The 17,767-nt window shown below is 39.5% G+C and overlaps 1 protein-coding gene across 6 annotated transcripts in view; it reads right to left on the reverse strand.

Moving 5' to 3' along the window:
- Positions 1 to 17,767, reverse strand: part of APAF1 (apoptotic peptidase activating factor 1) — a 101,171-nt gene that overhangs the window by 78,772 nt on the left and 4,632 nt on the right. For all 6 annotated transcript variants that reach the window (XM_055576480.1, XM_055576472.1, XM_055576462.1 and 3 more), the window contains exons 4-5: positions 17,553 to 17,750; positions 694 to 877 (exon numbers count right to left, since the gene is read on the reverse strand). In XM_055576480.1, coding sequence (XP_055432455.1) covers positions 694 to 877; positions 17,553 to 17,750 — 382 coding nt within the window. The remainder of the gene's footprint in view (positions 1 to 693; positions 878 to 17,552; positions 17,751 to 17,767) is intronic.

A 17,767-nucleotide genomic window follows, 5' to 3' on the forward strand; every position in this document is an offset into this window, starting at 1 on the left:
ATTCATCTTTGTACTTGTAGCACTTGACCCAGAACCTGGCACAAAACTCACTGTTGGTTAAATGAACAAATGAAAGAAGGGTTGCTAGATCACAGAAACCAAATTGTTGACTAAATCCTTTAACTCTTAAGAAAGGCAACAACTAAGTTTCTGTCTCCCTCTGGTTAATGAAAATAATGAAATAGCTGGTAATACTTCCTGGCACATAATTATAATGGTATTTATTTAATAAAGTATTGAAATAAAAGAAACTACTAAAGTATAGGGAAGTAGAAGAGTTACATGTATACCCAAAAACTGAAATAACACAACAGAAGAATCCCATTAAATAAAAATCTTTCCTGACTCCATCTTTCACAAGTTGCCTACATTTATTCTGTCCTTTGTTCTATGTTAATCTATTAGAAATGATGGTTTCAACGTAAAACGTTTGCATTTTTCTAATAAAGACCACCTACTTAGGAAATATTTCTTAAGAACCTACAATGGTACACAAGAGAGAACACAGCAGGTATCATGCAAACACCAGTGGCAACCACTTCTTTTTTTTTAAATACAAGAGAAAGAGCAGAAAAGCAACAGTTCTTTTTCAATCTTCTACCCAAGAGCAAGAAAAGATTATGATGTTCTCCAGATGTCAGTAGTTAAGTCTCACTGGGACTTCACACATCTACTGAATACGACCATCTGTACCTTGGATGTTTGCGCAGCATCAGAATGCGGAGACGGTCTTTAGCCTCTTCAATATTAAGTGGAAGCCTCTGGGAGAAGCTCTCATCCTGATCCAATCGTGCACAAAGATTCTGTAGCTTCATCAGAAGCCCGGATTTGTCCTGTTTCCCAACTGACACCCAATGCACGCCTCCTGGGAAACAATCTGGTGAGGAAAAAGAAAATAAATTTAAGGTCTTTAAACAGGAGTCCCCCTTTGAAAGATTTTACTGATAAGCAGCAGTAAAGATTTGTTCCAATCTTTGATTTCATCACATCTTCCAACTTCTCTTGATTCAGAGTTTATATTTGCTTGTAGACTATTATTGAGCTTCAGAGCCCAAATCTAAGAAAAGTTGAAGATGTGAATCATCTGAAGTTTGGTGTTAATCTGCTACATATCAGTAAAATCTTACCAAACAAAATTTCACATCTTTGTCCTGTGTCCTCAATGATTACTGTACAACAGTTTCTCAACAGAAGCACTCTGGACATTTTGGGCCAGATAATTCTTTGTTGTGAGGGAACTGTCTTGAGCATTACAGGACGTTTAGCAGCCTCCCTGGCCTCGATCCACTAGATGCCAGCAGCACTTCCTCTCCCCAGTTATGTCAACCAAAAATGTCTCCGAGGTTTGTCACATACCCCTTGAGGGGGGAAAAAATCACCTCTGACTGAGAACCACTGATGTGGTTCCTGGGAACACATAACTCGTTCATTATCATTCTCATATAGAGACTTCAAGTAAGAAGTTAGGCTCAAGTCTGGCTCTACTGCTTACTAGCTATGATACCTTTAGCAAATCACTAACTTCAATTTCATATACAATACTAGAATAAGACTGTTTACCCCTATTTCAGTTATTATAAGAAATTAATGTATTTAATATGTGATTTGGCTATGTTAAAAGGTTATAACAGATAGGATTATTAGTGATATGGATGAGACCACCTTTCATATAATTAAGCTTTGAACTAGGAAGCATTATAATAAGAACAGACATTATTATTACTGCTACTGTCAACTGACATCGTAATCATTTTTGTTAATCAAGCCACGTGTGCTAAATTGCTACGTCCGACTCTTGTGCAACCCTATGGGCCAAAGGCTGCCAGGCTCCACTGTCCATTGGATTTCCCAGGCAAGAACACTAGAGTGGGTTGCCATTTCCTTCTCCAGGGGATCTTCCCAACCCGGGGACCAAACCCATGTCTCCTGCACTGGCAGGTGGATTCTTTACCACTGAGCCACCAAGGAAGCCCAATACAATGATTACGCATCTACTAAATAAACTAAGTAAAATTGCCAAAGCATGATCATGAATTTAAACTGAAGTTCAGTTAGGTGATTTTCTTCTGCAAAGAAGACGGAAATAAAGTCTGGATAAAACAACAGGGAGCGCAGAGAAGCCATCAGCTTTTATTCAAGATAAGGAGAAAACTAAAGAGTATGTACTGAGGAGCAACTGAATAATAGGCAATAAAAATCTAGGCCCAAGGCTGAGAGGGGGCTGATGGGACAAACGGTAAGGATATTATGCTATTAATGGATAGGACTCAGAAAACTGTAGTGAACTTGAAAAATAGAATAGATGGAGGTAGGCAGGGTGGAATAGAATTTTATAGTCAAGATTTCAAAAGTGGTATCATTTCTGGTAATGCCAAAGGCCAGGATCCAACCTGTGATCAGTAAATTATATGGCTGAAGGGGAGTGAAGAAAATAGTCACTGTAGATACATAAGTCAAGGAACTGAGAGGCCAAGGTTTTGGATGACTCATCCACAAAGATATCAAATCACTAAGATTGCCAGCAGAAGGAGGACTTAAATTTATAACTAAGAACTTCAATCATCAATCAATCAGAGGGCTATAACATAACCAGGAAAGATTAGAAAAATGAGCTTCAAAGGACAAAAAAATTAGCTGGAGAAAGGAGTATTAAAGGCCCAGGTGGGAGGAGGAGCCAAGATGGCGGAGGAGTAGGACGGGGAGAACACTTTCTCCCCCACAAATTCATCAAAAGAGCATTTAAACGTCGAGTAAATTCCACAAAACAACTTCTGAATGCCGGCAGAGGACATCAGGCACCCAGAAAAGCAGCCCAACTCTTCGAAAGGAGAGAGAAGAAATACAGCTCCATCCACCAGAACATCGACACAAGCTTCCCTAACCAGGAAACCTTGACAAGCCACCTGTACAAACCCACACACAGCGAGGAAACGCCACAATAAAGAGAACTCCACAAACTGCCAGAATACAGAAAGGACACCCCAAACTCAGCAATTTAAACAAGATGAAGAGACAGAGGAATACCCAGCAGATAAAGGAACAGGATAAATGCCCACCAAACCAAACAAAAGAGGAAGAGATAGGGAATCTACCTGATAAAGAATTCCGAATAATGATAGTGAAATTGATCCAAAATCTTGAAATTAAAATGGAATCACAGATAAATAGCCTGGAGGCAAGGATTGAGAAGATGCAAGAAAGGTTTAACAAGGACTTAGAAGAAATAAAAAAGAATCAATATATAATGAATAATGCAATAAGTGAAATTAAAAACACTCTGGAGGCAACAAATAGTAGAATAACAGAGGCAGAAGATAGGATTAGTGAATTAGAATATAGAATGGTAGAAATAAATGAATCAGAGAGGATAAAAGAAAAACGAATTAAATGAGGACAATCTCAGAGACCTCCAGGACAATATTAAACGCTACAACATTCGAATCATAGGGATCCCAGAAGAAGAAGACAAAAAGAAAGACCATGAGAAAATACTTGAGGAGATAATAGTTGAAAACTTCCCTAAAATGGGGAAGGAAATTATCACCCAAGTCCAAGAAACCCAGAGAGTCCCAAACAGGATAAACCCAAGGCAAAACACCCCACGACACATATTAATCAGATTAACAAAGATCAAACACAAAGAACAAATATTAAAAGCAGCAAGGGAAAAACAACAAATAACACACAAGGGAATTCCCATAAGGATAACAGCTGATCTTTCAATAGAAACTCTTCAAGCCAGGAGGGAATGGCAAGACATACTTAAAATGATGAAAGAAAATAACCTACAGCCCAGATTATTGTACCCAGCAAGGATCTCATTCAAGTATGAAGGAGAAATCAAAAGCTTTTCAGACAAGCAAAAGCTGAGAGAATTCTGCACCACCAAACCAGCTCTCCAACAAATACTAAAGGATATTCTCTAGACAGAAAACACAAAAATTGTGTATAAATTCGAACCCAAAACAATAAAGTAAATGGCAACGGGGTCATACTTATCAGTAATTACCTTAAACGTAAATGGGTTGAATGCCCCAACCAAAAGACAAAGACTGGCTGAATGGATACAAAAACAAGACCCCTGCATATATTGTCTACAAGAGACCCACCTCAAAACAGGGGACACATACAGACTGAAAGTGAAGGGCTGGAAAAAGATTTTCCATGCAAATAGGGACCAAAAGAAAGCAGGAGTACCAATACTCATATCAGATAAAATAGACTTTAAAACAAAGGCTGTGAAAAGAGACAAAGATGGTCACTACATAATGATCAAAGGATCAATCCAAGAAGAAGATATAACAATTATAAATATATATGCACCCAACACGGGAGCACCGCAGTATGTAAGACAAATGCTAAGAAGTATGAAAGAAGAAATTAACAATAACACAATAATAGTGGGAGACTTTAATACCCCACTCACACCTATGGATAGATCAACTAAACAGAAAATTAACAAGGAAACACAAACTTTAAACGATACAATAGACCAGTTAGACCTAATTGATATCTATAGGACATTTCATCCCAAAACAATGAATTTCACCTTCTTCTCAAGCGCACATGGAACCTTCTCCAGGATAGATCACATCCTGGGCCATAAAGCTAGCCTTGGTAAATTCAAAAAAATAGAAATCATTCCAAGCATCTTTTCTGACCACAATGCAGTAAGATTAGATCTCAATTACAGGAGAAAAACTATTAAAAAATCCAACATATGGAGGCTGAACAACACACTGCTGAATAACCAACAAATCACAGAAGAAATCAAAAAAGAAATCAAAATTTGCATAGAAACGAATGAAAATGAAAACACAACAACCCAAAACCTGTGGGACACGGTAAAAGCAGTCCTAAGGGGAAAGTTCATAGCAATACAGGCACACCTCAAGAAACAAGAAAAAATTCAAATAAATAACCTAACTCTACACCTAAAGCAACTAGAAAAGGAAGAAATGAAGAACCCCAGGGTTAGTAGAAGGAAAGAAATCTTAAAAATTAGAGCAGAAATAAATGCAAAAGAAACAAAAGAGACCATAGCAAAAATCAACAAAACCAAAAGCTGGTTCTTTGAAAGGATAAATAAAATTGACAAACCATTAGCCAGACTCATCAAGAAACAAAGGGAGAAAAATCAAATCAATAAAATTAGAAAGGAAAATGGAGAGATCACAACAGACAACACAGAAATACAAAGGATCATAAGAGACTACTATCAACAATTATATGCCAATAAAATGGACAACGAGGAAGAAATGGACAAATTCTTAGAAAAGTACAACTTTCCAAAACTGGACCAGGAAGAAATAGAAAATCTTAACAGACCCATCACAAGCACGGAAATTGAAACTGTAATCAAAAATCTTCCAGCAAACAAAAGCCCAGGTCCAGATGGTTTCACAGCTGAATTCTACCAAAAATTTAGAGAAGAGCTAACACCTATCCTGCTCAAACTCTTCCAGAAAATTGCAGAGGATGGTAAACTTCCAAACTCATTCTATGAGGCCACCATCACCCTAATACCAAAACCTGACAAAGATCCCACAAAAAAAGAAAACTACAGGCCAATATCACTGATGAACATAGATGCAAAAATCCTTAACAAAATTCTAGCAATCAGAATCCAACAACACATTAAAAAGATCATACACCATGACCAAGTGGGCTTTATCCCAGGGATGCAAGGATTCTTCAATATCCGCAAATCAATCAATGTAATACACCACATTAACAAATTGAAAAATAAAAACCATATGATTATCTCAATAGATGCAGAGAAAGCCTTTGACAACATTCAACATCCATTTATGATCAAAACTCTCCAGAAAGCAGGAATAGAAGGAACATACCGCAACATAATAAAAGCTATATATGACAAACCCACAGCAAACATTATCCTCAATGGTGAAAAATTGAAAGCATTTCCTCTAAAGTCAGGAACAAGACAAGGGTGCCCACTTTCACCATTACTATTCAACATAGTTTTGGAAGTTTTGGCCACAGCAATCAGAGCAGAAAAAGAAATAAAAGGAATCCAAATTGGAAAAGAAGTAGTAAAGCTCTCACTGTTTGCAGATGACATGATCCTCTACATAGAAAACCCTAAAGACTCCACCAGAAAATTACTAGAACTAATCAATGACTATAGTAAAGTTGCAGGATATAAAATCAACACCCAGAAATCCCTTGCATTCCTATACACTAATAATGAGAAAACAGAAAGAGAAATTAAGGAAACAATTCCATTCACCACTGCAACGGAAAGAATAAAATACTTAGGAATATATCTACCTAAAGAATCTAAAGACCTATATATAGAAAACTATAAAACACTGGTGAAAGAAATCAAAGAGGACACTATCAGATGGAGAAATATACCATGTTCATGGATTGGAAGAATCAATGTAGTGAAAATGAGTATACTACCCAAAGCAATCTATAGATTCAATGCAATCCCTATCAAGCTACCAACAGCATTCTTCACAGAGCTAGAACAAATAACTTCACAATTTGTATGGAAAAACAAAAAACCTCGAATAGCCAAAGCGATCTTGAGAAAGAAGAATGGAACTGGAGGAATCAACCTACCTGACTTCAGGCTCTACTACAAAGCCACAATCATCAAGACAGTATGGTACTGGCACAAAGACAGAAATATAGATCAATGGAACAAAATAGAAAGCCCAGAGATAAATCCACGCACATATGGACACCTTATCTTCGACAAAGGAGGCAAGAATATACAATGGATTAAAGACAATCTCTTTAACAAGTGGTGCTGGGAACTCTGGTCAACCACTTGTACAAGAATGAAACTAGAACACTTTCTAACACCATACACAAAAATAAACTCAAAATGGATTAAAGATCTCAACGTAAGACCAGAAACTATAAAACTCCTAGAGGAGAACATAGGCAAAACACTCTCTGACATACATCACAGCAGGATCCTCTATGACCCACCTCCCAGAATATTGGAAATAAAAGCAAAAATAAACAAATGGGACCTAATTAACCTTAAAAGCTTCTGCACATCAAAGGAAACTATTAGCAAGGTGAAAAGACAGCCTTCAGAATGGGAGAAGATAATAGCAAATGAAGCAACTGACAAACAACTAATCTCGAGAATATATAAGCAACTCCTTCAGCTCAACTCCAGAAAAATAAATGACCCAATCAAAAAATGGGCCAAAGAACTAAATAGACATTTCTCCAAAGAAGACATACAAATGGCTAACAAACACATGAAAAGATGCTCAACATCACTCATTATCAGAGAAATGCAAATCAAAACCACTATGAGGTACCATTTCACACCAGTCAGAATGGCTGCGATCCAAAAGTCTACAAGTAATAAATGCTGGAGAGGGTGTGGAGAAAAGGGAACCCTCTTACACTGTTGGTGGGAATGCAAACTAGTACAGCCACTATGGAGAACAGTGTGGAGATTCCTTAAAAAACTGGAAATAGACCTGCCTTATGATCCAGCAATCCCACTGCTGGGCATACACACTGAGGAAACCAGAAGGGAAAGAGACACGAGTACCCCAATGTTCATCGCAGCAGTGTTTATAATAGCCAGGACATGGAAGCAACCTAGATGTCCATCAGCAGATGAATGGATAAGAAAGCAGTGGTACATATACACAATGGAGTATTATTCAGCCATTAAAAAGAATACATTTGAATCACTTCTAATGAGGTGGATGAAACTGGAGCCTATTATACAGAGTGAAGTAAGCCAGAAAGAAAAACACCAATACAGTATACTAACACATATATATGGAATTTAGAAAGATGGTAACAATAACCCTGTGTACGAGACAGCAAAAGAGACACTGATGTATAGATCAGTCTTATGGACTCTGTGGGAGAGGGAGAGGGTGGGAAGATTTGGGAGAATGGCATTGAAACATTTAAAATATCATGTATGAAATGAGTTGCCAGTCCAGGTTCGATGCACGATACTGGATGCTTGGGGCTGGTGCACTGGGACGACCCAGAGGGATGGAATGGGGAGGGAGGAGGGAAGAGGGTTCAGGATAGGGAACACATGTATACCTGTGGCGGATTCATTTTGGCAAATCTAATACAGTTATGTAAAGTTTAAAAACAAAATAAAATTAAAAAAAAAAAAATAAAGGCCCAGATGAAGCAATAAAGAGCAAAGAAAGCATCCACCCATTTCTTGGTGCTGAAATATGTGAAATAGAAAGGGAAAAGGGTTACCACACCACTGAAAAAGGATACAGAGAAGGAGGTATCCTCAGGAAAACTGGCCCGTTTCACACATGACAAGGAGGTCTAAGAAGGGTTGATGATATAGAGGAGTTTCCTGACCACAGAGGAGGAAGTCTAGAAGGCACAGCAAAGGCTTGGGAGTGAGAGGAAAGGACCTAGATCAGAATTTGGCAATGAAATGGGTAGTAACTGCATGAGAATCCAAAAGACGACAAATGACCAGAAGAAAGAACTCTACGTGACTGAAGTAAGGCAGGGCTGTTAAGCACGGTTTGATTACCAGCAGTGCCTATGTCTTATAAGAAGGTAAACAACAAGTCCCACATTTTGTTTGTTATTTTGGCTGCGCTGCATCTTCGTTGCTGCATGCAGGCTTTCTCTAGTTGAGGCCACTGGGGGCTACTCTCTGGTTGCAGTGTGCAGCCTTCTCATTGGGGTGGCTTCCCTTGTTGCAGAGCATGGGCTCTAGATCATGAGGGCTCAGCAGTTGCAGCACATGGGCTTAGCTGCTTCGAGACATGTGTGATCTTAGTTCCCCAACCAGGGATTGAACCCCATTGAAAGGTAGATTCTTAACAACTGGACTGCCAGGGAAATCCCAACAAGTCTTACTCTTTCCTCCTGAAACCTTAGTGAAGTTCTCTAGGCTTGTTAAAGTCAACAGTTATGAAACAGTAATTCCCTGGGGCTTTGCTTAGTGCTACAGTGGTGTTCTGTGTTGGTGACAGTGTTCAGTCACTCAATTGTGTCCAGCTCTTCTGTGTATGTACATGTGTGTAAATGCACAGGAAAAAGTTTGGAAAAACTCACTCTAAACTGTTAACCATGACTACCTCTGGTGAACAATTTAGGAGAAAAGAAAGAAGGACAAGTGAAAAGAAGTTTTACTTCATTTTACATGAAAATACGACTACTGTAATATTTAAAACAGTTTTAAACTACATGCTGCTCCTAAGGGGTTTTTCTTTAATTTGCGCTTTCTACTTAAGATTTTTAAAACTTATCCTAAGGTTTAAGACAAGGTAAAGAAAGTAGCCAGACACAACTGGCTAGTGAACTCTGCAGATTTAAATTTAAATACCTGCTGCTGCTAAGTCGCTTCAGTCGTGTTCAACTCTGTGCGACCTCATAGATAGCAGCCCACCAGGCTCTTCCATCCCTGGGATTCTCCAGGCAAGAATACTGGAGTGGGTTGCGATTGCTTTCTCCAAAATATCTACTATCTACATCAAAGGTCTCTCTCCTAACCTTAGGAGTAAATTAGGGCATTACTAACATATGTAAGAAAAATAACAAATTATTGCTTGGAGAGAAAGACAAACAGGACTATTCCCTGCTGGTCCAGTGGTTAAGACTGCGCTTTCGTTGCAGGAAAGTGAAAGTGAAGTCGCTCAGTCATGTCTGACTCTTTGTGACCCCATGGACTGTAGCCTACCAGGCTCCTCCATCCATGGGATTTTCCAGGCAAGAGTATTGGAGTGGGTCGCCATTTCCTTCTCCAAGGCACAGGTTTGATCCCTGGTCAGAGAATTAGGATCCTGAATAATTCATGGTGTGGTCAGAAAAAAAAAAAAAAAAAAAAACAGACCAAAAGACCAACTGATCTGCAAACCTTCTATCACTAGGAGCATAAATTTCACATTTCAGAAAGAATCCAAACATCTTGACTGTGGGCACAAGAGGGAGCAATTTAGCCTTGAATGAGGCTTGTACCTATAATTCACTCAGAGAAATTTAAGCAAAAAAAAAAAAAAAAAACCTGCCTTTATTCAGAGAAAATTAACCCATCCTACTCTCACAAGAGGTTTATCAAGGTAGCAATCAATAATCTAACAGCATCAGGGAAGTCCTGGGAAGGAAGGAAGCAAACAGACAGCCTCTAAAGAAGCTTTCTTTTTTCTAAAGAAAACTTCCACATCCTTAGAAACTCAGCACTGAAATACAATTGTGTAAATGGTGGAAAAATTCATCAACTCTTTTAATTTTTAATTTGTCAAATTAAATGGCTGAACTTTCAAAAATAAACTGGGTTTCTTAAAAATATATAGACAGAAATAGTTAAGAACTTCATAGTGTTCGTCAATTTATACCGACGACCCTAAGGTAACACAGTTTCTATAGAAACCAGTTTTAATGAAGTTTGTAACCCATACAGTTACCTGCACTTTCAAAAGAAGAAACAAGGTTTTATAACAATGGCAACATCCAATATTCCTATATTTTAGAACAGACAAACTCCAGAGATTAAAATTTATCTTTGTTGTTGTTGTCTTTCAGTTGTGTCCAACTCTACCTTTAGGGAAGTATCTACTCTTGAACTAATGGATATGCAAAAGCAGACTTCAGATTAAAGAGCTAAATATGAATGGTAAGACTATAACAGGACTTTTGCTGTCAGTCGCTAAGTTGTGTCCAACTCTTTGCGACCCCATGGACCCCACGTCAGGCTTCCCTGTCCTTCACTATCACCTGGAGTTTGTTCAGACTCATGTCCATTGAGTTGGTGATGCCATCTAACCATCTCAACTTCTGCTACCCACTTCTCCTCCTGCCTTCATTCCTTCCCAGGGTCAGGGTTTTTTCCAATAAGTCAGCTCTTCGTCTGTCAGCCAAAGTATTGGAGCTTCAGCATCATATCTTCCAATGAATATTCAGGGTTGATTTCCTTTAGGATTGACTGGTTTGATTTCCTTGCTGTCCAAGGAACTCTCAAAAGTCTTCTCCAGCACCACAATTTGAAAGCATCAATTCTTTGGTGCTCAGCCTTCTTTATGATCCAACTCTCACATCCATACCTGACTACTGGATAATAATAATGATACTGGATAATAGGACTACTTAAAGTTCAGGAAGCACAAATTAGAAGGCAAAAAAGTTGACTAATCTGACAGAATTAAAGATTTCTATTAAGGACATCTAGGACAAAGTTAATACAGGTGATATAAGGAGAAAGTATTTACAGAGTCTAAAACCAGTAAGTCCTACTATCTATAGTATTTAAGAAACTCCTTAAAAGCAACAAGATGGAAAAAAATAATGATGTGGTATCACTGATACCACAAATGGTATCAATAAACTTCATAACAAAAAAACTCAAAAAGCTAAAAAACGTATAAAGAAATGGTCAAGCTCAAGTTATCACAGAAATGTAAACTAAGATATCGTTTCACATCTGCTAGCTTGTCACTAATTTAAAAGATGGAAGATAAGCTACTATTACTAGGAAGTGAGGACATAGGAGTCATCACATGTTACTGATAGGAATGCACAGATAGGAGGGCAATCAAATCTGGTATTTATATACCCTGTATATTTACAAAGAACATAGATTAAGTAGGCTTCTCAGGTGGTGCTAGTGGTAAAGAACCTGCCTGCCAATGCAGGAGACATAAGAGATGTGGGTTCAATCCCTGGGTCAGGAAGATCCCCTGGAGGAGGACACAGCAACCCACTCAAGTTTTCTTGCCTGGAGAATCCCATGGACAGAGAAGCCTGACGATTACAGTCCAGAGGGTCGAAAAGAGTCAGAAATGACTAAAGTGACTTGCTGCTGCTGCGAAGTCGCTTCAGTCATGTCCGACTCTGTGCGACCCCAAAAACGGCAGCCCACCAGGCTCCCCCATCCCTGGGATTCTCCAGGCAAGAACACTGGAGTGGGTTGCTGCCAGGAGCCAGCACGGGAGATCCCACCCATGACAAGGTCATGTGCAGGTGGCCTGACGAGCAAGGCGGATCAGGACTCGAGGGACCCCCTGGACCTGCTCGAGCATCTACCCCAAAACCAGAATCTGTCTGTCCTACTATTTTGTACCTTTCACCAACTCTTCTGATATTAACAGGGGGCTATCCCCGACCACTTTTCTCTGGAAAAAGTCAACTTAGGGCTTTAATTAATAAGTCTCCTGGGCATGATAGGAGTGTTTCAATTCAAACCCCTCTGATGGCTTTCTAGCTTGCCTGACAGGTTTATCCAGACTCTTGCAGCTACGCACATGATTGTTCACAGCCTCCCAACCGTAAGACATGGGAAGCCTAAAACATTCTAAAAATATAGAGCCTTTTGAAGAGTTAAAAACTATTAGAGTAGTGCTGGTGTGATTTCATTGTTGAGCCAATGCTTGCTGCCAAGTTCCCATATCCCTTATCCATTGTGCACCTGGGAGTGCATTAGTTAACATAGTTGGAATGTAAGAAAAATAAGTAGTAGCCTTGGAATTACCATATCAGACTTTTGAGCTAATTGGTTCTTTCTTTCTTGTAACTCACTGCACCTTTGCTCCGTGAGAATGTAACTCTGTTTAGCACTTTCTGAGGCTGGCATAGATTAGAAATATAAAGAAAAAACACTTCAAGGGAAAATAAGTTTTCTGGTTGATCAACCTTTATCAAAAAAGGGTCATAAAATGTCCACAGGCCTCCAAGGCCAGAAGATAATGTACAAAACATTGTTTATGGGAAAGGTATGCAGAAAAAATCCTGGTTTCGATAAAGACAAAACAGATGTAATGTTTGGGCTGACTCTGCATGACTTTGCATCTTTCATTTCCCTCTATGTACAAGTCAAGGTATAAAAGTTCCTTTTGAAAATAAAGTTATGAGCCCCGCCCACCGAAGCTTGGTCTCCCCGTGTCATTCTTTCTTTCCTTTTCTTTCTTTCCCTCTCTGTTCTTCTTCCAGGATGACTCCTTGGAATACAGGAGCTTTACTGGCTTTCTGTATAAACCAAGGAAGATCAAGCCTCTTTCTCTCCCCTTTTACTTTCCCTATCGTTGACGCCGTCATCCTGAGGGTATCCCTGGATCCTGCTGGGGCTGGACCCCAGCAGGTTGCCATTTCCTTCTCCAGTGCATGAAAGTGAAAAGTGAAAGTGAAGTCGCTCAGTCGTGTCCGACTCTTCGCCACTCCATGGACTGCAGCCTACCAGGCTCCTCCGCCCATGGGATTTTCAGCGTGCACATATATTAAATACATCAGAATGATCACATATGGGGAGGTATGATTCTGTGATTAAATATATATATATGATCTTTGTCACTATTCCTAGCACATAGCTCTAAATCCCTTGTAATTTCCCATGTGAGAGCCTTAAGTGCATCTTTTAACAGTTTTGTTCCCAGTTCTTGAAACTGTCCAGAGTATAAAAGTGAAATGGTGTCTTATGTTCATATAACAAGCCCCTTTCATCTACACCTGAGTTTATGTCAATAAAGTAATTTCTGGGAAGTCTCTAAATACCTAGGGATTTAGGGGAACCTTGCCAAGGGAACCAAACACTTGATTAGTACTGAACTTTCAGTCCTACCTCCAGACCTCTGGGGAGAAGGGAATGGTTAGAGATTGCATTCAATCACAAATGATTTAATCAACTACACCTATGTAATTGGAAATTCTGTAAAAAACCAAAAGGATAAGATTCAGAGCATGTGGGTTGGTGAACACAGGGAGTACACAGAGAGTGATGCATCCACATGGGGCACAGGGACTCTGCACCCGTTCCCCCATATCATGCCTGACACATCTCTTCTGTCAGGTTGTTCCAGAGTTTTATGCTTGTATGCATGCGTGTGTGCTAAATCGCATCAGTCACATCTGACTCTTTGCAACCTTATGGACTGTAGTCCACCAAGCTCCTCTGTACATGGGATTCTCCAGGCAAGAACACTGGAGGGGGTTGCCGTGACCTCCTCCAGGGGATCTTCCCAACCCAGAGATCAAACCTGCATCTCTTACACCTCCTGCATTGGCAGGAGGGTTCTTTACTACTAGTGCCACCTGGGAACCCCCTTATGCTTGTCTAATAAACCAGTAATCTAGTAAGTATAGTTCAGAAGCACAGGTAACAACCTGGACTGGCAACTGTCATCTGAAAGGGCTGGGGTAGGGGCAGGCTGGTGTGATCTGATGTTATCTCCAGGTAGGTAGCATCAGAAATGAATTAAATCATAGGACTCTCAGCTGGTATTGAAGAATTGCTAGATATGTGGAAAACTCATGTATCTAGTGTCAGGAATGAAGTAGTGTTGTAGTTGCATAGAGGAGACACATAGGAAGAGTGTGTTTTCCTTTAGAGGAGGGAAAGGGAAATGAGAATGGGATTTTTTTTTTTTTTTTAAAAGGAAATGTATGCACTTTGGCCACCTCATGCGAAGAGTTGACTCAATGGAAAAGACTGATGCTGGGAGAGATCGGGGGCAGGAGGAGAAGGGGACGACAGAGGATGAGATGGCTGGATGGCATCACCGACTCTATGGACTTGAGTTTGAGTGAACTCCGGGAGTTGGTGATGGACAGGGAGGCCTGGTGTGCTGCAATTCATGGGGTCGCAAAGAGTCGGACACGACTGAGTGACTCAACTGAACTGAACACACTAAGAAACTCAGAAAATTTAAAAAAAAAAAAAAAAAGAAACTCAGATAGACTTAATATGAAAATAAGCTGTAAATTAAAGAATATGATTTACTCATCCCTCTGTACTTGAGATCTCACTAATGCTTATTAGGAATATGAATTAAGCTCATTATACACTAGAAAATTGCCAGTATCCCTGACCTTTTCTCAAAACAAAGTGGTTAAAATCTATTCCAAGACTACGTTTTATATGATTCTTGGGTAATTAATTCCGTAGCTTGTTGGTCAATTTTAAACCCTAAAATTGAAAATTCACCCCAATAATATTGAGTGATTTAAATAGTATTAAAGAGCACTTTTAATCCTAAAAATTGGTATATTATACATATTTTAAAGGAAATTTAAGATTATATTGAAACAAAAACCATTACTTCACACTAAAGAAATTTAAACCAATTTTATCCTGAAATATCCTTGGTGATCAACTTTGCAGGAGAGGTTAAAAAAATGTGAATAAATAAATCCTTGGCCCTGAGATTTGCATAGCTCTGAGTCACCTAAAACTTCTCTATAAAAACAAGACAGAAAAACCAGGGTTTAGGAATTAGGCATATTTCTGACAAGAGTATGACCAACACCATTAACAAAGGCTGTGATGTATAAATTAAAACCAGGTGTGTACAAAAGCTGCACCCCAGCCTCCAACTTTCTAAAACTCTCAGGTGCTTACCATGTATTCCACTCATTGTGTCATCTCATCATAAACTTTTTTGCCTTTTTTTTTTTTTTTTTTTTTTTTTTGCTGCCCTGGGTCTTCTCTCAGGCTTTCTCTAGTTGCAGTGAGCAGGAGCTACTCTCTAGGTGTGGTGCATAGGCTTCTATTGTGGTGGCTTCTCTTTTTGCAGAGCACAGGTTCCAAAGCACACAGGCTTAGTTACTCCTCGGCATGTGGAATCTTCCTGGACCAGGCATCAAACTGTGTCACCTGCATTGGCAGATGGTTTCTTAACTACTGGGCCACCAGGGAAGTCCTCCTCACAAACTATTTTAACTGGTGATTATATATTGTAAACAACAACAACAAAAATATTAACCACTAGAAGTTGGGAACTATCTTTTTAAATTCCCCCAAACTCACTAATGGATGGAGGCAACCAAAGACTGAGGACGCTATACAAAATTCCTGCTAGGGAATACCCGGAGAATCTACGGGACTCATTCGGGTCAGCAGTGCACCTGCCAAATGTCCTAAACTCCCTGCTGCACAGTCTGACCTTCCTCACTCTGGTAACTACCCAACTCCCTTTCCACCTTCTCTACTCTCCCATCCTTGCTGAGTTCGCCTGCCAAACTTGTTTCTATTCTCCAAACTCCAGCTAAAATGTCATCTCATTCAGGAAGCCTGGCCTGCTCATTCTCTTCCCCTGATGGAAAGTGTCCTCCCTTTATTCTAACTTTGTATGTACCTTATACTTGTTTCTAATGTTCAGATTATCACATATATCATAGTTAACCTGTCTTCCTCTCCTACCAGACAGTAAGTAAATTTCTTAGATACACAGGCTGTGCTTTCTTTCTGGATTTTGCCCAAAACAGTGCCAAAATCCATAAAAGATTCTCAAACACTTTTTGACTACAGAATATTTGAAGCAACGAAAATCAGTTGCCAGATGTCTAATGAATCTATAAAGCCTGCCTGCAAAAACTCATTGTTTGCTACAGTCAACTTCCAATTTTTTTTTCTTGGAGTTACACATAAGATAGATAGTTACTAAAGATTTTTATTTTTAAAGGTAAATAAATGATAGAATTAATCCAGAAATGGAATTTGTATTAATGATTCAGGATGCCAAATACAAGAATCACCCCCGGGAAGTCATTAATGGAACTGCGTTTCCAACAATCTTCCCTACAGCACTCTGCCAGAACACTCGACTGCCAGGAAGCTATGTTAGTACAGTTCTGTTGAAAGGCAGGGATACAGATGCATAACCTTTCAAGATACTTTTTCAACCATATAATTCCCTCAATTATTAAGATGGGGGGGGGGCAGTCAAGGGGAAGGACTTTCCTGATGGTCCACTGGTTCAGAATCCACCTTGCTAGGCAGAGGACTCAGGTTCGATCTCTGGTCAAGGAACTAAGATCCCACATGCCAAGGAGAAACTAAGCCTGTGAACCACAACTATTGAGTCCATGCAACACAATGAAACATACTACATGACGCAACTAAGACCCTACACAGCCAAATAAATTTTAAAAATTTGAATTTAGATACAAAGGAACTAGTTTCATTCCAGGGATAGTGAGTGCCAACTGATAACACACGAACTTACTGGCCTGGGTAGTCAAGCTTCATTGTGACAGGTGAGGTAGAAAATTAAGTTCAAATTTAATCACCTATGGTAGGTAGAAAACTGCCCCTCCCCTCCCCATGATGTCCACATCCTATTCCACAGAATTTGTATATATGGCCCCTTATACAGCGAAGAGAGACTCTGCAAGTGCAATTAAATTAAGGATTTTGAGATAACATTATCCTGGATTATCCATTTGGCCCAATATAATCACAGGGGCCCTTGTAAGGAGGAGGCAAGAAGGTCAGAGCAGATGTGATGACAGAAGCAAAGATCAGAGGAAAAAGATCTTAAGATGTTATGCACTGCCAGCTTTGAAAATAAGAAAAAGGACTGTGAGTTAACGAATGCAGGGCACCTCTAAAAGGTAGGAAAAGGAAGGGAAAGGATTCTCCCTGAGCCTCAAAAAGGAGCTAAGCACTGCTGACACTTTGATTTTAGCCCAGTAAGAGCTATTTGATCTTCTGACCTCCAGAACTACATGGTAATATTTGTGTTGTTTTAAGCCACCAAAAGCTTTGGTAATTTGTTATATCAGCAATAGGAAGCTAATGCAATGCCTAAACAATATCTTCTTAGCCAGCAATGGTAATCAAAACTTACCTTCTAGGAAAGAATGATCTCGAACAGCTTCTGCAGCTAATACAGACTTCCCACAACCTGCCATCCCATATATGGTGACCCATCCTGGTTCACCATTCAGTTTGGAGAGCTTCTGCTGAATTGCATTCACTAGCTTCTTCCTAGTAACAAAAACAACGGGCCTCTGTGGTACTCCACCTTCACACAGGACTGTCCTTACTGAAATCCAAAACAAA

This window comes from Bubalus kerabau, chromosome 1 (assembly GCF_029407905.1).
Source record: "Bubalus kerabau isolate K-KA32 ecotype Philippines breed swamp buffalo chromosome 1, PCC_UOA_SB_1v2, whole genome shotgun sequence".
In the NCBI taxonomy this organism is placed as follows: domain Eukaryota; kingdom Metazoa; phylum Chordata; class Mammalia; order Artiodactyla; family Bovidae; genus Bubalus; species Bubalus kerabau.